At 52.7% G+C, this 21,137-nt stretch overlaps 1 protein-coding gene across 1 annotated transcript in view; it reads left to right on the top strand.

Annotated features, from left to right (window-relative positions):
- The window catches only part of ARL15 (ARF like GTPase 15), a 327,323-nt gene extending 314,811 nt beyond the window's left edge, over positions 1-12,512 (top strand). Inside the window, exon 5 of the mRNA XM_024571980.4 lies at positions 10,677-12,512. Coding sequence (XP_024427748.1) covers positions 10,677-10,829 — 153 coding nt within the window. The 3' untranslated portion in view covers positions 10,830-12,512. The remainder of the gene's footprint in view (positions 1-10,676) is intronic.
- The last annotated feature ends 8,625 nt before the right edge of the window (positions 12,513-21,137 follow it).

Genomic DNA, 21,137 nt, shown 5'->3' with positions numbered 1-21,137 from the left:
ATCCTAAATGCGTGCTCGGAACCCTTCTCCAAATCCAGTGCTGAGTACCCTCGTGTTGAGTTTTCGTCCGTGGGGCGTAATCTGTTTTATAACAGTACTCGCCGTGCACTCAGTGTACGGACAGAATCGTAGGGGCAGCGTGACCCTAAAGGTGCAGAAAGAAAGACTGAGAACACCAGAGCACGTCGTTACCTCCATAAACCTGTCACAGCATCATACACATCGCAGACTGTGAGGCACTCTCGTGCCTACGGTGCACTGGAGGGTGATTCGTGGAAATGGGATCGATGGCTGTTGAAAGAAACAGGGCTACTTTGTGGGAAGCTGAAATAACAGTGGTATGTGAAACATTTCTGACGCCCCCGACTTTCAGACCATCCCTGAAATACGACGTGGAGTTTCTCCCACATCGAAATCGTTAGGCTTCGCCAGCCCTGACCCCGGAAAGCTGAACACGCACGTGAACTTTCCCAAAGAGTTACCCTGAAACCCAGAGACCAGTCACTGCCGAGGTGTGTGGGGTGTTGTGGGGAACGTCTAGGAGAGCGAACCCGAGAGGCCCTGTGGGCACAGGGGGGTGGACGGGCTGTGTGGAAGGGGTGGGTACGCTGGGCACCAGCCCAGGGAGGGTCGTGCGGTGGGGCGGTGTGGAGTGGTCCCCTGCCAGGAGACTGCACTTTCCTGCCCGTCGGCACCTGCCAGGGCGGCTTCCGTCCCTGGAGCTCACCGGCACCTGGAGGCGGAGGCTTCGGTGCATCCATTGCATCCACCGTCCCCCCGACCCACCCCCGTCAGTCACTTGCGTACAATCTGAATAGACTCTCAATTCACATTTCTGGAGCCACATGGTCAAAATAGCACTTTATATTCAGCGTGAAATTCTTCAAATGAAACCCAGCTGGCAGCGGGGAAGGGTGGGGGGAGGGGAATATTGGGTGTGCAAGGGTTCATAGTTTCCCAGAGCTTTCTTATGCTTTGTGCAGATACAGGAATATTTTAAACATCTGTGATACCGCACGAATGGATTTCTTAAGCCTGGACTCTAAAGAATCTGATTTGTAATATTTCATAAAAATATAAAACCCACTAAGATAGTTAGGCGGGCCGTCCCAAACCCTGGCCTGCACACCGTCATTTACTCACGGAGGGAGCCCTTCAAATCTGGGCAGTAAGGTTTGTCATGTAGTGCCTTAAGTTGGTTCTTGGCTCAATAGCCTGATTTGAGAGAGAGGTGGGGGGCGCAGGCTTGGGTGGCGGGGGCGGGGGGCGGAGAGAGAGAGAGGAGCTAGTTCAGTTCCCTACTGCCTGGGTCTCGGGGCGAGAACTTCCGCCCGGGAGGTTGTACGTGTCCGTCGGTCCCGTTGCCTTCTCTGTCCCCAGGCTGCGCGGGAGCTGTCCTGGGCCCTGGTGATGTACAGTGGTCACATCACAACCAGGCGAATCCCGTTCCGGAACACAGTGCGTTTCATTCCCCATCCACGCCTTGCAACCCTGGGGTCAAACCTGGTAGCTTCACGGTTTATCGTGTCAGGGAGCCCCTTCGAACGGCACCAACAAGCAGTCCGGCCTGCGGCCTGGCCACGGCACACGTGGACTCTCTGCCCTCGTGGGTGAGGTCAGAACGCGAGTGTTTCGGCAGCTGCGAGGGGTCTCCACTGGTCTGTCCTACGAGCACCGTGCTGCATTCAGCTGACGAGAAGCGTGCGGGTCGCCAGCACCAGGAGGACAAGCTGGAGTCAGACGGGCAAGAATTTCTTCCTCATGCCTGTCTGTCCGGGCCCCACCCTCTCTCCTCTCTGTGGGCAGACGAGTGTCCCTGTGAAGACAAGGCATCGGGTGGTTTGCTGACCAGAAATAAACGCACAGAGAGGTGAGGGCCCCTCACAGGTGCCAGTTTATGTCATGCTATGCCTGGCCTCTACCTCTCGTTAAAAACAGCCCCCGTTTGTCAGGTGTTGGCATTGTGATTCTTATTTCCAAACGCTCTGATAAAATTGCTGTCTCACTAATGGGAGACCACTGTGGTAAGGGCGGGGGGACAGACAATAATTTCAGGGAAAATGGGCTGTGATGCAAAGCACTGAGCTTGCCTGTCACCCAGACAGTGGCACCTGTCGAAGGGGGTCATCCGGGGCACGGCCGAGCGGCACCTGGGGATGCTCGCCTGGCGGGGTGGCCCACCGTCTGGTGTCCACTTCTGAGCCCAGAGCATGGGCCGAAGTCCGGTTTAGAAAGTGGTTTGCAAATGCATTCGAAACAGCGTCGTGCTTGCTTTTTCAGGTGCTGAGTTTAGTGATGAGGTGCCCAGGTGTCACATGATTTACCTCCCCAGCTATGACTGTTCCTACAGGAAGCTGCAAGGCTGTGGGGAGGGGTGAGTCGGACTTGAGTCAGGAAGATTTGTGGAGTTATACTGCGCCAAAGTTGTGGAGCTGACAGGCACTGGTACTGATTCTGACAGGGGACTTGAAGAGTTGTTTCAAGTGCCTTATCATTTAAAAAATTAAATAAACATATGCCCTAAGTAATTAATTTTAACTTAAAACATACAAGTGGCACTTGACTTTCAGTACGGGCCAAGGCCTTGCCCCTGAGTGTGGGGCCGTCAGAGTTCTGTGTTCTAGTTCTCCCATTAAACTCGGCCGTCGCCTATGGCTTTCAGCGCCCGTGTCTTTAAAATGGAGCCAGAGTGACCGGAGTGGGGGCAGCGATCTGCCCCTTTCCCTCCCGGGCCTCGGCGCCCCCCTCCCCAAGTCTCATTCGGCAGCAGGTGCTTCTTAGTGACTTGCCTTCACTGAGTTCTGTGAACACACTCCAGTGAGTTTTTCAGAGAAATGGACGTTCTCTTGTCCAGTTCACATGTCACCCATGGGTGCCACGCTTGGTTAAACCCTCCATGGTGATAAGAGGCAGGGTCGCCCTCCAGAGAACTGGGAAGAAGTCCGGAGCCGAGGTGAGCAGAGGTGACCAGGAGCCGGCACATCTGTGGTGTAGCCGGCAGCCGTGTCCACCGCGGTCTTGTCCCAGCTACAGAGGGTCGGTCCGTCCCAGACGAGTAAGTGGGATTAGTCAAGAGAGCTTCCTTGTAGGAGATTTTGTTCGGAGCCAGCTGAAGGTTTGTCCTCGTCTGTGAGCCGCGGGACCCTGTGCGTGGGCGGCTGGGGCCCTGTGGTGGCATGTGTCTGGGGCAGGCAGGGACAGAGCCCCGCCCTGCAGAGGGAGGGCCTACGCCCGGCCCCTGGTGGCCGATTATGGAAGTGTGTGCATGGTGTGGAGACTTGTGGGACCCAAAAGCAATTTTAAAATATGCAGGAGTTTCTGAAGAAAATCCCAAATAGGAGCAGTGTCGTGATTGTCATTCACGGGTAAGCCGACATCAGGTGACCTCAGGTTTGGGTGAGGTGAGTCTGGGGGGGCTGAAATTGGATGTTCTCGCCCAGGCAGATGTTGGATTTGGAAAACACCGGGCTTTTCCTCCAACGCTGTTTTGCTGGATCCGAGGCTGTGGTGGAAGGGCTGTGGCCCCAAAACACAAAAGTGTGGGTTCACAGATGGGAAGGCCCCAGCGCCCCACCGGCCAGCCCCAGCCTCAGCACCCAGCAGGCAGAGGAGGCAAAATCTAACTCCGCTGACCCATTTCAGCGCCTGAGACAGACACGATGGCTGGCGATGGATGCATTTTTTCCCAGTACCACTTCACCTCGTGAAACAAAGAATTCCTATTTCAACCGGCACCGCATGACACCGAGTATCTGCCCACCCAGAGACTTCAGTACGCACAGCTAATGAGTGTTCAGTAAAAAAAAAAAAACCCTGAAAGAATCAATTCCGTGGTGACTGTGTGTGGGTAAGCAGGCCATTGCACAGCAGCGTGCTCGTGCCCAGCGGCCCAAGGAGCCGACAGCTTCATCCCTGACGTGTTTGGGGCTGTCACGCCCCGTTCTCTCTCCTGCCCAGGACACACTTGACTGGACCTCAGGCACGGAGGCGGAACCGTTGAAACAACCGCATTCTAGTGGCAGGGAATAGGCTTTGTAGATAGGCTTCTGCCTCCTTACAACATCTGACTCCTCGAAACAAAGTAGAACCCTACAGTAATCATAACTCAGTATTGACCCCAACATGGGAGGGACAGAATCAGGGATAACCCCCTAAAGTGGTCAGCCCCAAAATGGTGGATGCTCTTTCCAAAGAGCAGACTAGAAATGAGCACAGAAAAGCAGGCGAGTCGGGGACGGGAAGTTGGTGCGCTATGGAAGGCTGGCCGCCCCTGTGCCGCATGACGATGTCGGGTACGCTGGGAAAGCCCGCCGCCTGCACCTGCGAGCCGAGGCAGGTGTCCCGCCGGCCGGGCCGTGGCTGTCAGTGCTTTCCACTCTGCGAGATAGGTGGGGATGCTTTGCTTGGACACAGATTAAAGGGAGAGGTGTCCTGTGGGTCTGTTACTGGAGAGGTTCTGTTTTCCATGATAGGTTGTTTTCTTTTCTGTTTGCAAAACAATTTGCCGCAGCTGCCTGTGGGCATATGCAGAAGGGAGTTTAAACCAATTAGGTCTCAGCTTTGAAACTGTTGGAGAAATCCCAGCTCCTGCAGGAAACCTTGGCCTGCTTGACTGTGAAGGGTGGTAACTGCCCTCCGATTTTCCACTGGCTCCCTTCACGCACATTTTCAGATGGGGTGGAAGGTAGTACGTCTCTGGTTGCCCCTTTCCTTGTGGTGTCAGGTCTTTACATTGGTTTAAAAGTAAGTAAACAAACGAGTATCCTCCTATGTCTGGCATTGTCCTGGGGATGTTAGAGAAAACCCAGTGTTTTTCTCACTGTCTTTCCCTCCAGGAACTGAGGGCTTAGGCACGTGAAAGCAAAAAGATCAAGAGTAATTACCCAAATCTGTGTCATCCCCGTGAATCTGGCTGAAAATGGAGCTTATCACGGGTGCCTCGTCCCTGATGAGTCTTGACATCCTGACCCATTAATTTATAAAATACCTGTTTTCAGGGGAAAGTAATGGCTCATAGAACAGAGTTTAGGTAACCAAAAAGTAGAAACAGCCCAAACATCCATCGACCGAATGCGCGTGAACGTGGGTGTGAGTGTGATCCGGCCGTGTGGGGCGGCGTTATTCCACCGTAAGAAGGAATGAGGTTCGGGAACGTGCCACGATATGGGGGACCTTGGGCTAAGCACGGGGAGCAGAGCCAGGCACAACCGCATTTGAAATGTGTGGCTTCAGAGTTGGCCTCCCCTTCGAAAGGCATGAGGATGTAGTTAGGCTTGTGATTAGTATTAGAAGGCACCAGACCTTGAGTCATTGAATTTACCAGTGTAGTGGAAGGAATGCTTACGCGTTCCGACTGGGGGGAAGGAAGAACTCTGAACAACTGCGGTGTCTTGATTATTAGACAGTCTAAATGCTTAAAAAGAACATTAAGTTGATTGAATTTATAAATGGAGTTTTGAGATGTTCAAAGTGAAGAGCGCTTCAGGCCTGGGCTTGGCAATTACTTTTCCGGAAGGGGCCAAACAGGAACTGTTCTGTCCCTGCGGCCTTCACTCAGTTTGCAAATAGACCCAAACAGTGCTCCGCCTCCAGACATATTGTCAGAATTTACCAGATGCATAAACAGAATGTTAAGATTTTTAGGTCAAATACAGTTGCCTCGGGGAAAACTACATTCTTTGTAAATTTAAAAAGTTTTTTTGTAAATTTAATAAATTGTATATCCCTTTGTAAAAACTGAAAATGACCATGGCTAGTACCCCCACGCACTGAAAGCCATCTGCAAGGAAGGATGGGTCACCCCGTGCCCCGGCCTGTCTCACAGCCTTGGGCGAGTCCCCCCGGGGAAAAGCCTGGGTGGACGCAGGGAGGGAAACCCAGGCTGTGCCAAGAGATGCCCCTTCTGCTAGACTCCAGCTCGGGCATCTGCAGTCATCCGTGGAGCTGGCCAGGAGGCAGGGGCCAGCTTCTCTGCGCCCCTCATGTGTGAGCCAGAGTGAAGAGGAGGGCTGGCAGGTGAGGGCACAGAAGGCCGCTGTCAGGCACTCCCTGTGCCCTGCTTCTGGCCAGGCCTGGCAGCTGTTTCTCGGGAAGGGGACAGGGAGTAAATATTCTAGGCTTTGAGGGACACGGCTGTCTCCGTGGCCTTTAGTAACTCTGCCGCTGGGGCAGGAAAGCAGCCACAGATCCATGAATAAGCAAGGCCATGTCCCCGTCTCACCAACGCACAGGGGATTTCTGGTGCCCAGGTGCTGGGAGGTGACTGGCCTCGACTGTGGTGTTGAGGGTCACTTCTGCTTTGCAAAGACTTTTCTGTACCCTGAAGGCTTCCCCTAGCCGTGATGGCAGGACATCGGGGGGACTTAAAACAAGAGCATCTCTGGGCTGCTCCTCTCCACCTGGAGACGCCTGCAGGGGCCAGTGCCGTCCAGGAGGGCAGGACACGCCTGGAGGAGGGGATGCTGGCCGGCTGTCCTTGTCCCTGAAACAGGACACACCCACACCTGACCTGTGCCTCCCCCAGCCGTCGTCCCAGGGGCAGGCTTTTGGGATGGAACTGTAATTGAATAACAATAAAAATAATAATAATAATAATAATAAAAAATAACCGAGGCATGTCAGAAAGCGAAAACAGGTGTGGTTTGTTCTCCCTTTCTAGGTTCACAGGTTAAGCAGAAGCAGGAGTGCTTTTCAGGCTACCGCCCAAGCACACGGGCTCACAGTGCTCGGCTCTTCCAGGTCGCACCAAGTTCCGTGCAAGCTCCGGGCTCTGTGTGACTGTGTCATACCACCAGGCCATTCTGCACCCGTTGGACACTTTGGCCTGGCAGGAGGGCTTCTCCGAAGGACAGGCTCGATCACAGGCTGTGTCTGGTGTCTCGTTGTTCCGAGGTCAGACAGGCTACATTTTGCTTAAGAAAGGAGCTGTCTTATCGGAACTGCACTTCCGTATTACACCTAGTGTTCTGGAAAGCAACCACGCGGTTTCAGAATGCACCCCGCGGTGCCTCTGTGGTGTCGGTTGCCACGGAGTTGCCATTTCTGGGTCCCTGTCAGAGCTCCGCGGAAAGAACTAACACCTGCTCTGTGCTGTCCTGTCGTTGGGACCGTGGCAAATCGGGTTAGCGTCCTGTTTGTCTCTGCCTTTAATGACACACTGAGTACCTTTCTGAGGATTTCAAAGCCCTGCGCCCGGACGGTGCAGCGGGGACAGCTGGGGCTGCTCTGTGGGCGAACCTTGCTTTGCACCAGCTGCCAAGAATGCGCTCTGAGGAATCCTGAGGCTGCCCTGGCACTTTCTCTCCAGTCCCGGTCCCGGAGCCACAGTGTGGGCCACGGCCTCTCCGACTCGGGTGAAGGTCACTGAGCTCAGCCTGTTCTATGAGCTTCTGCGGCTGAGACACGAAAGCCGGGAGGCCCCTTTGCAAACACGCTCACAAGGTGCAGACACCGGCGGCTGCTGGCGAGTGTTTGACAGCCGACTCTGGAGAGAAGCCCCGGCTGTGTCGCTCGCAGGTTTCCGAGCGTGAATGCTCCAAGCCACAGCCAAGCATGACTGTAGGGTCGGGCACCCTCACGCTGGGGGTCAGACAGGGGAGGTGCGAGGCAGGCGGTGAGATAGGAGCGTCCCCCAGTGCAACATCTTCGGGCAGTGTTTGCGCCCTCTTTGGCTGTCCAGAAGATAGCTGCATGACCACTGGTTGCCAGGCAGCCAAGTGCTTCTCCAGAAGCCAACACGGAGCGATCACCGTCTCCTTATTCCAGCAGCTTCCAGTTAACTGTGACATCAGGGCAGCTAATCGTCTGTTTCAGAGACTTTGGTTCATTTTCTCTTGAGTCAAAAATTTTACCTAGATAAGAAAATAACTTTAAAAAATTATGTTTATCATAAAAAAAAATAGATCCTTGCGTGACTGGATCTCAACAATAACACTGGATGTGTGCATATGATTTATGTCGGTTCAACTTAAACACCTTTCTTCGAAATTGTACCTCAGCCTATGGAAGGACCAAAAAAAAGCAACGGGGGCAAGTTAAGTGTGTCTGTAGTTTTCACTGTGATGAGACAGGGGAGGCAGAGACGAAGCCCAGGTTAGTAGATGAAGTCGAAACTGGAACGCTCTCCTCAAGGGGACATTCCCGTGGGGCAGTGAGTCCTCATCTCGCCACTTCCGGTGCGGCACTTTCTGTCCGCAGAAACCTGGAACTCTGGGTAATGGAGAGCTGTTCCAGGGCTGCGCAGGCACTCACTGGCCTTCAGTGTCGCGGGAGCGCCAAGCTTGTTTTAAAATGGATAGCAGAGGGGCGAGGGGCGAGGTGTCCCGTGGGTGCCAGTGGGGGGAACGGGGCAGGTTGGACCCCCACCTGCTTGGGTGACCGGTCGGAGAGTCCCCCGTCACCCCGGTCACCCCGGTCACCCCGGTCACCCAGCTGTGCTGGTCGGCTTCACGCGGCAGGCTCTGGGATCTGGTGAGTGCCCTGCCGTCGAAGCTGCCAGTCCCCCTCTTGTTTCGTCCTTGGCGGCGGGAGCCGGTCTGCCTGTCCTTATCATCTTCCCAGTGGGCCTGCCTGATGGCTGTGTTTCCGGTTGCCTAGAAACCAAGCTGATGGGCAACTGTAAAACTGACTGTCGTTCGTGTGTGTGCCTGGCCCTAATTGTGAAATATCGCAAATTACATTTCATGATTGTGTAAATCTAACCTTGTTTTCAAATTAGCTGTTACTGTGCTGCCAGGGCTAAGTCCGTGGCTTTTAAAGGGCCGTTCGGAGGAAGTGGCGCTAGTGTGTCTGCTGCTTGTTCCACCCTCAGTGACTGGCTTGCCCCTGACGGACCTCTCTCCAGGTGCTGGCAAAACTCACGGTGCTCTCCCTGCAGGCTCCAGGTCGCAAAATGCGGCCAGGGCACCACTAGTTCCTCCCTGGAGCGCACTTTGGGCATTGGCCTGCCGTGCCCTGGCAAAGTGAGGCGGCATTGACCGCGCACTGGCAGCATCTCAGCCACGGGCTCCCCATTGCTGCATCGGGCCTGAAGCCTCCCTTTGTGGGAAAAGAGGGCATCTCTGACTTTGAGGTCTTGGAGCAGCCGGCTCCCCACCCCACACTGTCCTTGCCGCCCACTCTTCTCTCCTGGCGCTGGTCGGGGCTCCCTGGGGGCTGGGGCTGGTCCCCTGTGCTGGTTGTTCTGTGAGCCATTCCAGATTCTCTTGCGAGTAAGCTGTTTTCAGTGCCCGAAAGAAAGGAAACTAAAAGAATGGAGTACACATTTTTCATGAGAGAGAATCCTCTCACTGTGATTTGTAAAAAAAAACCTTTGGCAACAGTTTTTCTGAAGTCGTGTGCTCATTTTCTGACGGAGTGCGATTTTCATTATACTTCAGAACCGAAATTGATGAGGGCCCTTCGATTCTCATCTTTATTTTTTTTTAGTAAATGTAATATTTACTATGAATTTGCAGACACCTATAGGAGGACGTTTGGGACACACTAAAACTGTCACATGCCAGCTTATTTGTGGTCCCTGAATGAGCATAAAAATGTAGCGTTATTTATACCTTCTCGCTCACGCATGAACTGCACACACATGTTAATGCCACTCTGAGTGGTGTGTCCTCGCTGTTAACACTCGTCCGGTGCTTGCGATGCCGAAGGCTCAACGAAGCCACACGTGGGAGTGGCGTGAAGATTGGGACACTTATTTTGTCCGGGCCAAGCACTGATCGAGGTCATTTCCCACGGTTCCTTGCATTTGATGGAATTTGTTGGCCAAGGGTGTTTCTGCACAGGCCACGTCTGGTGTTGGTGCCGACTGTTCTGTGTGGTGACAGCCCAGTGGGCTGTACACGCAGGCCCTGGTGTGATGTTGTGTGAGCGTGTGTGTCCATTCATGGACTTTGTACTCTACCCTTCGAGAGAAGATCATCAGTGCTTTTGAAAGCCATGACGGTCTGAGCCTGGTTCAAAGCCAGGGGTCAGTAACCCTGGGTACGCTCAGTGTCCCAGCCGACACCCTAAGCAAGGCGTCTGACTGGTTACTCATGGAACAGGTGTTGTAGGTAGCAGATGCCCTACCCACATGCCAGTTACAAGGTCTTGATTGGTCCCTGCCTGAAAATTCGGGATGGGGAGGGAAAGCCGGGAAACGTCGTGTGTGTGTGTGTGTGCGTGCAAGTTCACGCACACGTGTGCATACACTTGGTTTCCTTCCTCTTTCCTGAAAACCAGGTCTCAGGAACACGCACTAGAGATTGAAGAAGAGGGAAAAAAGATGAGTTAAATTACCTTTTTATTCTGCGTGGGATGGATCGAAACAATGGTCTCGAGTAATCGACAGAGTTCGCACACTGCCGCGTGTTGTCAGGAAGTTAGCAGCCGACGTGGCGAGGGCCCCCTCCCCACAGCTGTTCCGACTGACGGGCGTGGGCCCGAGTCGGCGCCCGCCAAGTGCCCGGTGCAGTGGGGACTCACAAAGGGCCTGTCACCCCTAAAGAAAACACTCCTGGGCCACACGTAACCTTCATTCTAACTGCAGCTGTGGATGGGATTCTAGAACGTTCCGGGCATCTCCGATCAGATATATTCTCCTTGAAATCTCCCCTACTTTATCACTCTCAAAATGTTGGTATGAGAAAAGCTCTGATATAATTAATAACATATTTATCTTCTCTGTCCCCCTTAAGGTCAAAAAATATTTTGAACTTGAACCCCTGGCCCGTGGAAAACGCTGGATTCTGCAGCCCTGCTCACTGGACAACGTTGATGCTCTGAAAGACAGCTTCTGCCAGCTGATACATTTGTTAGAGGAGAAAGACCACGACGCCGTAAGAATGTGAACCCTGGCAAAGCAGACGGGCCCCGGAGGCCTTGAACCCATCTTGTTAGTGTCTCGTTTTCATGTTATTTTGGTATCAAGACAGTACTCTCATGGCTTCGGTATCTGTCTCCCTCTGGTCGTCTCCAGCCCTCGTCTCTGTTAGAGCCGGCGCTCTGTGCCTCGGCTGAGTCCGCGCCGGCACTCGCGTCAAGCACACACTACTGAGAGATTTATTCTCTGCCCACCACTGACTCTCCTCACGCATGTCTCTTCCTCCTGTTGTCCGAGCGCCTCTTCCGTGCGCTGACATGCACGGAACTCGGGGCTCCCAGAAACCCAGTTCCCTGGTGACGGACTCGGGGAGACCCAGGACCCTGACCAAACCTCCCTGGGCGTAGGGTGGGGTGTGTGACTGGGCCCCCGCATATGTGCACCATATCCAAGATCTCCTGGGGGTTTTATTTTATTTTTATCTTCTTGTGTTTTTTCATTTTTGTATACTGGCCTTACAGATCAGGGGAGGAAAATGAGCACCAGACGCTTCAGTCACTTTCCTTACCAGAAAGGAATACCCCGCCAAGCCAAAACTAATGGGGAGAGCTTAAGGATAGGTTGCCTCTTGCTCCCTTCATGGCACCTGGAGTCTCCCCCACCCCCTTTGAGGGGCAGAGGCATTGGCTGAGCTTTGGGGAAGAGTTAGGGGAGAGCTGGGCCAATGCTTCTTCGCTGATGACGATTTCGTCAAGGCCACCAATAGTTTTTCAATGGAAAGATCATCCTGCATGAAGTCATAGGTATCTTTTTCTAAAAATCTTGTTTCTGGTCGAAATGGGAAAAATAATTTTTTAAATAACAGATAACATTTTTAATAACCGCCAAGCGCAGCCTGGCGCACACCGGCTGAGATGCGTGCTGGCATCTGCGTTTCAGCCGCGAAGGCCGGCGTGGCTGACGGAGCCTGCCGGGGTCCCTGTCTAGCACTGCGGGGTCTGACCAGACTTCTCTGAAAAACCTCTATTTTCAGGGGTTTCCATGTGCTAGGGCTGCAGCAAGTCAATAATTTTAGGGCCCAGATTCCATCTTCGGAACAAAATTTTTTTTTCATTTAATCTAACTGATAAAATTACATAGAAATAAATGTACAGTTTTACTGGAGTTTGGCTCCTTTGACCTTTTTTAAATCAAGAATAATCTATGGATATTGAGGCTTATGGGTGAAATACTTTTGGGGGCATTTTGTAGATTTTTGACCACTTAAAATACTCAGTGGCCCAATGACAGCAAACTGCTCCCTTCACCTGAGCAATAAAAACCTGTTTTCGATTTCTGGGTGCCCCGGCCGATCCCCAAGTCCCGCAGCCTCACCCTGTGTGGTGGCGTGCGGTCACGCCGGGTCCTTCTCCAGGAGACGTGCCATTTAACTCTCCCTTTTGTGGTTTCATCTTGTAGGCGGGTTTTAATGAAATTGTTACCTTTGAGACATCAAACCCTTGTGTAAGCTTCTTTTTTAATTGAATGGAGCGAAAAGATTCCTAGGCACTTCTGTCTGCAGCCTCCTTGACTATTTTTACACCGTGTGATCGGCGAGCAGCACAGAACTTTCCTTCCGATGACCAGTTACAGGATCCCCGCTTTGTTCTGTCCTGCGTGCTCCTCTCTGACAAATAAACGATTATCAGGCATCGCCTTCTCTGCGAGTTCATTAAGTGTAGAGTGTTGCTTTCTAAGACAGTGCGTTTCGCGCCTGACTGCTCCAGAGCCATCTGTTAAATGACTTCCCGTGTCTGTGTGTGTTCGCGTGCGCGGCGACGGGCCTCTCCCCAGACCCACTGCTGTCTGCGGCGCCTCAGCCGGCAGAGCGAAAACATGATCCATCAGGACCCAACAGCAGCTGTTTCTGACAAGTTTCTGTCTGACGCCTAATGCTTCACAACTGTCAATAACGCTCCCTCTTGTCTAGCAGCACCCTGTCCTCCTAACCCTGGAATGTGCTGCGCCTGGGAAATCCATGTGGGGGGAGGGGGCTGGCGGGGGTGTGGGGATGGGTGGTGGCTGTGGGTCTCTGGTCCCTCCCTGCATGTAAGGTGCCACAGGTGTCTTCGTTTGATATTCCAATAGCACACGGGAAAAACAGTCTGTTATGTATTCCTTCACTTTGCTTCCCGTTATAGTTATGGACGTTACCTGTTATTTGTACCTTTTTAGCTAAAACAGTTGCCTTTTTGTAATGGCAATTGACTTATACAACAAAACCTTGTATCTACTGCTGTTTACAGTATCAGCCGCTGACTAACTGCCCTGCCGCCCTGTCTGTCTCTGAAAAAGCCCTGCATTTGTGCCCAGAGGTTGACAGACTCGTGGGGACCGTGGGGACTGGTCCAGGCCAGAGAACTGGTGCTGCCCGCGGTCCGTACCAGAGGACCCCTGTCTCCCAATGAAAATAAATGCTGAGTGGAACTGGTGTTTTCAGACTGACTGCTTTTGGCCCCTGCATTTGGGATCCCAGATTTCTGTTTACATTCAAGGTGCCTGCTTAAGTCTTCAAACCAGGTTCTGCTGCCCTTGGGTCGAAACAAATGAGGAATTTGCATTTCCTTTGAGGCCACTGTGAAAACCTTAGAAGACAAAAAAAAAAAAAAAAAAAACACGTGTGTTTTCCCCTAGGTTTGTCTCAGCAACTCCCCTTCTTCATTAGAGCCAGTCCTCCGGAGTGAGTGAGGGGACATCAGTGTGAAGCGTGTCCTGCTGTCCGAGCCCCTGACACTGAAGCGACTCTCTAAGACAGCCTTTGGGGCCGTGCACTGTCTCCTTGGCAATGGTGACCGGTGCCCGGAGAAAATAAGGCAATTACTTTTAAGGGGCTCAAGAGAAAATATTACGTATGTACAGGTCCATCCTTAAGGGTGAGAATATTCCCTAAAAGGCAAAGAGTAAGAAAAATAAAAAGACAGATGGACAGAAGAGGAGAGGGACGGAAAAGGCACAAAAAGAAAAGGCCCCTCGAAGAAGATGAAAAACTCCGACCCCGCTCTGGGTGGTCCCTGGGGTGTCTGCACCCCGGCTCTCCCTGCTGGTGCTGGCGGCCCAGCAGGCTTACCGCACCTCCCTTCTCAAGGGCTGGGGCCGCGTTCCTGGTTTTGTGCCCCAGGTGGGCGGTGAGTGGCTCTCAGCTGCTGAGCACCTCAGACCTATCCGAGCCCACTGGACAGAACTGAGAGACCTTAAAGCCGATGGGGTTTTCTCAATGTCCAGACAGAATATTCCAGCTGGAGTGGGATCTAACATTCATGCCTGGCTCACGGTCTTGATAATTTTAGAGTGCATTTTCATTAACCCCTGACCTATTGGTGCAAACCGGAAGGGGTGCGTGCGGTGGGGGTGGGGAGTTGCCCTTCAGGGCTCCCTCATTTTCATTGAGTTTGAAAGGGAGGGTCTGTCTTTGTTATGCAGAAACTTGAGTAGAATCGGGATTCCCTGCCTCCTCTTTCCCCAAACCACAGTCCCCAGGCTCTGAAGTCCGCGCTGGGAAGTGTGTTATCACATCTCCTTGGGAATTGCTGGCTCCTGAGGGCTCACCGCTGAGTTGGCAAGATTAAGTGATTTGCATCTCAGGGGTGAAGGTTTCCCAACTCTGATGCAAGAAGTGACCAGGGAGCCCATGCTAGGGCCCCCTGCTGCCCCGCCCCATCCCCCCTCCTCCCCTTCCCCCCATCCTCCCCACTGACTTAGGAACTTGAAAGGATCCCTTCTGAGACCCAGAGCTAAAGATGGGGTATCAGTTCCTCCTCCCCTTTCCCATCCTCTTTGAATTAAAACCTAAATGAAAAACTTTCCTTCTGCCTACTGTTTCATGGGAGCTGGAAATTGTGCCTGTCTGTCCTGGGGGGTCACCTGCTTATGACAAATTCTTCATAAAGTGACTCTCTGGGAAAGCAATGCAGAGAATTTACGAGGCACCAGGAAGAATCTCTCCAACATAGGCTGTCCTCCCCCTTTCTTTGCAGAACAGGGGAGTAAAAAGCGTGTGATTTTTCTCATATTTTTTCTGTATTCTCATCTTGCTCCATCTCCCTGCTCCATGGGGTTGCGAAAGGTCAGCTACCATGTTCTCAGGCTTAGTCTGTGCCCTACCCCATCCCTGCGCTGCTCTGTGGTTTACAGCCGCCTCATGTCCATCCATATGCACCTTGGGAGGTCGCCGACACCCTGTCTGGAGCAGACAGAGGGGGACTGGTGGGTTTCATGCCTTCCTTGGCTCAGCCTGGCTCATGGGCTGACCTGGGAGCTGCCTTCAGACCACACTTTAAAAAATGACCTGCAAACTACCAAACAAGGGTGAATCCCTTCTTTCCCCTTTCTTTCTTATTCAGAAGTGTCTCCCTGGTATTCTGATACTCTCAGCCCTTCTATAGGGACAGCTCGGCCTGGTTCTTCTCAACAGCAGCAGCCGCCGCCACGGTGACAATTAGCTGGCACTGTTGTCCCCAGAAGGCAAAGCCTGGCCCATGCCCACGCTGACAAATGAAAATAAGCCTTGAGGGGGACCTAGCTCCCCGGCTCCTGCTCTCTGTGTCCTCATGGAAAGTGGGGAGGTCGGGGAGCCAGTGGTCCACACTGGCCTGTGCTCAGGTCACAGGCAGCCCTGCCTGTGGGCAGGGGCTCCAGCCCAGGACACCTCAGCCTGGGCTGACCTGTGACTCACCGGGGCAGACTGGCTGGAGCGGACCCGAGAGCAAACACCTAGGAATGACCGCTCTGTGAGCAGCGGGGTGATGCCTGCCCACATCCGGGTGGGCTCACAGAACACACGGGCGTGGGGGCAGGGACGGGCAGGGCGCTGCCTTCGCACAGAGTCCCAGAGAAGTGCAACGGCAGTGCTCACCTGAGGGGCTCCCGTTGCAAAGGGTGGTTTCAGGCCGCTTTGTGCACGTACAGATCAGTCCGGAAAATGTATGTCAAGGGCACCCTGAAGGCCAGACTGCTGTGATATGCTATTAAATCATTAGACACATAAACATCAGAGTACATTAAATGTGAGGAGATTGGGTTGGAGCGGAAACCGCTCAGCAAAAGGCAGAGACAGGAATGCAAACAGTGAGTCTGGCTGTCACTCGCTGCGGTCAGGAGCACGTCGGCCTGGGCTCTGGGCCTTGTCCACTTGTTTTACAACTTCCTAGACGCGGGGTGGGTCGGTCCACACTTGTGTTAAGCAGCTTCGAAGGGGCTTTTCAAATGGCACCCAGTCAGGACACTATGTACTGTTGTCCTCTTGAAGGTTCAATCTCACCGCTGGCACTTTGGGCTCTGATTCCTTCCTTCCTTCCTTCGTCCGGTTTTGCTGGATACCTCCCAGCCGCCAGGCACCGTGGCAGAGGCTCGAGACCCAGCACTGAGGGGGACGGACGTCGTTCCTCCCTCTGCAGGACTTTCCTCTGACGTTGCTGAAGTTGGATTATTTCTATGACCCTAGAGAATTTTCTTATTTGGGGGACATTTTGTTATAATAAAGCTGTCATTTGAGTCTCTGTCGATTTTTTAATATTTTCTTTTGGTCCTAATTCTGGATTTAATTTAACCGTTTAAGATTCAAAATTGTCTTTGAAAGCTGTTTAGCTTCTTTGGAGAACATTAATAAAACTAGAAATGTAAAGACAACGGAAGAGCGTTTGCCTCTTTTTAACATTTTTCTGCACAGACCTCCGGAAAGCTAGCACCTTAATCCTGCTACATAATCGCTATGACGACAAAGCGTGTATCTAGCACACGAAAGTGCTTTCCGTGCAAAACCCAAACTCCGTCAGCCAGCTGCTGCTTGCTCCTTTCCTGTGTTCTGAGGCCTTGGCGTCCTTCTCTGGAACAGCCGGGCCTCCCCCTGCTGTTGGTCCGACAGGTGACCTGTATCGGAAACATGCATGTTGCATCTCCAAGAGCCCAGTTCTTCCTCAGCGGATTCTCTAGTGTGTTACTCCGCCTACCAGTGGAGGCCGCTGTGTAAAAAGCGCATCACAACTCGGATGCCTGGACAGACGCATCTAGGACCCGTAAGCTCTCTAACCCCCTGAATGTTTTACCTCGTCAGTAGCAGGGAGTTCCAACTGGGTTTCAGGAGACCGATTTGCCTTCTCCTTGTCAAAGATTGGGGACACGGAGAGACCCCTTTGAACCCATCATTTAATCCAAGACGGTACTTGGGCAAAGTTGGCCCTTCGGCAGGAAGTTAATGCATTTAGGATTTAGAACACGTTTGCAAAACCTGTAGCAGCACCGATCGCATTTCCCTGGGCACCTGAAGCCCACACTGGTCTTCCCTGGCCAGCCCCAAGCCCCGTGTCCGTGTCCGAGTGCCTGTCGGGGAAACACGGCGCACCCCCTGCAGGTTACCGGTCTGGGTGTCCAGGTAGGATCGAAAAATCCACCGAAACAAAAACCTGTGTCCCTCCCTTCCATTTGTGAATTTCAGGTCATCCCAGACCTTTAGGTGAAGGAAGTGGGCTCCAGTGAAGTCACATGGTAACAGAGATGAATGAAGATGCATGCCCTGTAGTCCGGGGTTCTGCCCCTGAGAAGGAGATGAAGGATGTGAGCCCTGGCGTCTGCTCACATCGCCCAGAGGGAAACAGCCCCGTCCTCCCCACCCCCCCAAAGTGCTCTGGCCGGGGAAAATTGAACCTGAGTGTAACCAAGCCTCTAAATGTAACAATCACAGAAAACACAAGAACAGAGACGTGTTTTCAATCCCACCTGGGGATGTGATTGTTAAAATCCAAACCACTGGGAGCTTGACTGGACGGGCGAGCTGGTTTCTTAGCTACAGGGCGAGACGGAGAAGGAGATGGAGGGAGAACACCTGCAGCCTCAGAGCGTCTGCAGGCCCATCAAACCACTGCCGGGTATGGGCCGCCTTAGGATTCTGGCTGAAACTAACAATGTAAAAAAATAAAATAAAATTTGAGACAGTGGGAGGAGTTTAAACACAGAATATTTAACGAATGAAGAAAGCATTGATTTCCAGGACATTTTCGGTATGATTATGGAATTGTGTTGTATGTTTTCTAAAGGATTCCTTATTTGTTAGCGACACATGCTGAGATATTTGTGGGTGAAACATAAGGGTGCGTGAGATGTATCCAAAGTAGCTGACCAGGTGGAGAGAGGAACAGGAAGTAGGTGAGGCTGCGGTGGAAACAAGATTGTCCTCGGTGAAGTCAGGCGACTGCTACGCGGGGGAGTTTCGTGGCAACTGGTCATCTTCCTCTGAGCGGACAACTGACATTTTCCCCAGGAAAAGATTTCGAGAGAAAGAAGGAGACGAGAAAGTGAAGAGGGTGAAAAAACAAGCCACAGAGTGGGAGATATTGCAACACAACCCAGGTCTGGTGCCAGAGTAGATTCAGAACTAACTACTTAATCAATAGGGGGGGAAAAGGCAACGCACTTAATGGAAAAATTAGCAGGAGACTTGGACACAGACCCCACAAAGGGGGAAGGTATCCAAACGGCCGGTAACCTCATTAACAGGCGTGAATAATTAGTGAGGTGGTAACATGAGATAGCGTGACACGCTCACCAGAATCGCTGAAATTAAAGACAATACCAAGAAAAAGGAGAATAAGGACAAACGTATTTGAGTCTGGCATGCTCCTCACCAGCGAGAATTTGTGTCCTGCTTCCAAGAAGGAAGTCTGCAGCCTGGTGACTAGTCCCAGTTTTGGGGAGTCAACCAGAACTGATTTAGAGTGGAGTTTCACTCCTGGCTGGTCGCACCGCACCGGACAAGCCATTTAAGTGTGTTTCCCCTTCTCATCCCGGTGGAGACAATATACCTACTGCCAAGGGTGACCGTGAGGACTAATGGCCTCACGCCTGTGAACTGCTGCTTACAGCACCTGGCACACGGGGAGCACTCGATAAATGGCGACCACTTCAATTCCAGCAACGTTTGTTTCAAGCCGTGTTCCCTCGGCGTTGCTGAGGGGCAGCCCTGCAAGAGCTGGGGTAGTGGAAATACGACAGGTGTGGATGGAGAGGCTTACAACCCATGACGTCACGGAATGGCCGCCTGACATCAGCCTCCGGGGTCTGTCCTTCCGTGCCGGGAGGCCTCCTCTGTCATTCCTCGGTGCGCTCATTCGGTTTCCTGCACGACGCTGGCTGGCCGCACGTTCTGTGCGGGACTGTGGGCTGCGTGTCCCGGAGGAAGCCAGGCCAGTGGGGAATTTCATCTGAGGTCATGCTCAGGATGAAGATTTGCTCGTGAAATGTTTGCTCCTCAGCAGGCGCCGGTGCTTGCTAGGGCTCCCTGCGTCTTTGGTGTGCGGAGCAGAAAGGCAGTACTTACGCCTCCCGTTGCCTTTTTCAATCTGCACAGCACTTCCCATGCGACATTTCCTGGCTGTTGCTGTGTAGCTGACAACTTCAAGTTAGAGACGAGGGTTTTACGTCTACCACGTTTTTTCCCTAGCTCTGGGATCGCATACAGGGGAGGTGTTTTCCGTCACTGGCTTTAAAAGGGGTTCACGTTCACTGTGGAAAATACGAAGGTGAGCAAAGGGGAGGGAAGAAAATAACTGTGATCCCAGAAAGAGTCACGTTAACGTTGCAATGTATATATACCCTTTTAATCTCTTTTCTACCCATACATAATTTTACAGAATTCAGCTCGTACTATGCATAGTACTTCGCAACATGCTATTTACTTAATAATAAAGTAGGAGTATTTTGCCATGTTGTTGAATTTTTTTCCTAAAACACGATTTTTAATGGCCGCCTAGCACTTACAAATACCGCTGTCTGACTCAGTCTCTGTTATTGGCTATTTGGATTTCTGCTTTAAACACCCTGTAGAGGGGAGTGCCCGTTTCTTGATGATCTCCATAGAACGGGCATCACAAGTGGAACCGCGGGGTTGGGAGTGGAGTTGCAGGTCAGAAGGCACACACACAGTCGGGGCTCCTAGAACACGCTCCCACACCGCGCCCCCCGCCGGGCCAGCCCCCTCCAGCCCCCCTCGGTGGCTGCTGGCCAGTTCCTGTTTATCAGCTTGTGAAATGGGGCTTTTGAGTTATCATACTCTACCCTGATTTAATAGGTAGAAAATGAAATTGTTTAACTTGCTTTCATGATAACTTTAAACAAAACAGCTTTGGTCATAACTTTGGGGAAGTGGAAGAAGTGACCACTATTTATATAATTCCGTATGCTGAAATGTCCGACTCAAACACTTCCCCCCACTTATTATATGGTGTTGACCACGGGGTGGACACGTAATATATATCTTACGTGTTTTCGTGGGGTGGGAAGATTTATAGGTGAACACCAGGCCCTTGGCCGCGCTCACTCACTGTAGAGAAAGTGAGTGGAAGGCAGGGAGGAAGGAAAGACATGGAGGCACAAGGGAGGCGAGGACGTGGTTGTCACTCTCTTGCCCCAAAGGAAAGAATGAGAACACAAAGCTAGGATGAGGTCAGATGGTGGGGGGCCTTGAACGCCGGGACAAAGACCTTGGAGAATGGCTAGTGATCCCTGGGGAGCATGAGTGTGTTTGAGAGGGCAGCACCACCCAACTGCTGCATAGGGGGTGGCCAGACGGTTGCGTGGGGGTGGTTGGAAGAGAAGCTCCACATGGTCGTAGGTGACACTGAAGAAGAACCCGTGAGATGGGACGTCAGATGTACAGGAAAACGTTTGCCAGTGGGACAGCAGTGAGGTCAGCGAGGCCAGACTGGGACTGAGGAGTGGGGAAGAGACCTCGAACCAGCTTCCTTCCTTGGAATAACGCCTGCTGGACCCTCCGGAGCCCCTGTCCGAGCCGTGAGGGCAGGACTGGACCGTGTCTGCAGGTGGACGAAGCCAGGTGCTGAGTGAGGGCTGTCCCCTCCCACCCCTGGAAGGGGCCCAAAGGTCTGGGGAGCCCAAAGGCCGCCCAGATAGTGCCTTCCCGAGCACACTCCAGCAGCCTTGGGGAACGGGGTGTTATGGCAGGCCAATGAGTACCCCCCAAAATAAGGCAGGCAGGAGTTCACAGGAATCGCTCTGAGGGCGCAGAGCCGGCCTGTTGGGGTCCCTGGAACCATGTTTTCCGGAAGGATCAGTGCTTTACATTGTCCACCAGCCGCTGCAGGGCAGAAACGCTACCGATCCTCCACGGGCAGGCGGCCGGCACCTTCACACCACCCCACGCCCTGCTGGCACCTTCCTGAGAGTCCTAATCATTCTACCCTCCACCCTGTGTCTTGTGAGTGACATCCAGTGGGACGCAGGAGCTGGCCCGTGAGCAGAGCGGTACCATGACACGCATGTCCTCAGCTGCCTGTTCATACGTGGTGTC

This window comes from Desmodus rotundus, chromosome 1 (assembly GCF_022682495.2).
Source record: "Desmodus rotundus isolate HL8 chromosome 1, HLdesRot8A.1, whole genome shotgun sequence".
In the NCBI taxonomy this organism is placed as follows: domain Eukaryota; kingdom Metazoa; phylum Chordata; class Mammalia; order Chiroptera; family Phyllostomidae; genus Desmodus; species Desmodus rotundus.
This window is presented reverse-complemented; position numbering and strand designations above follow the sequence as displayed.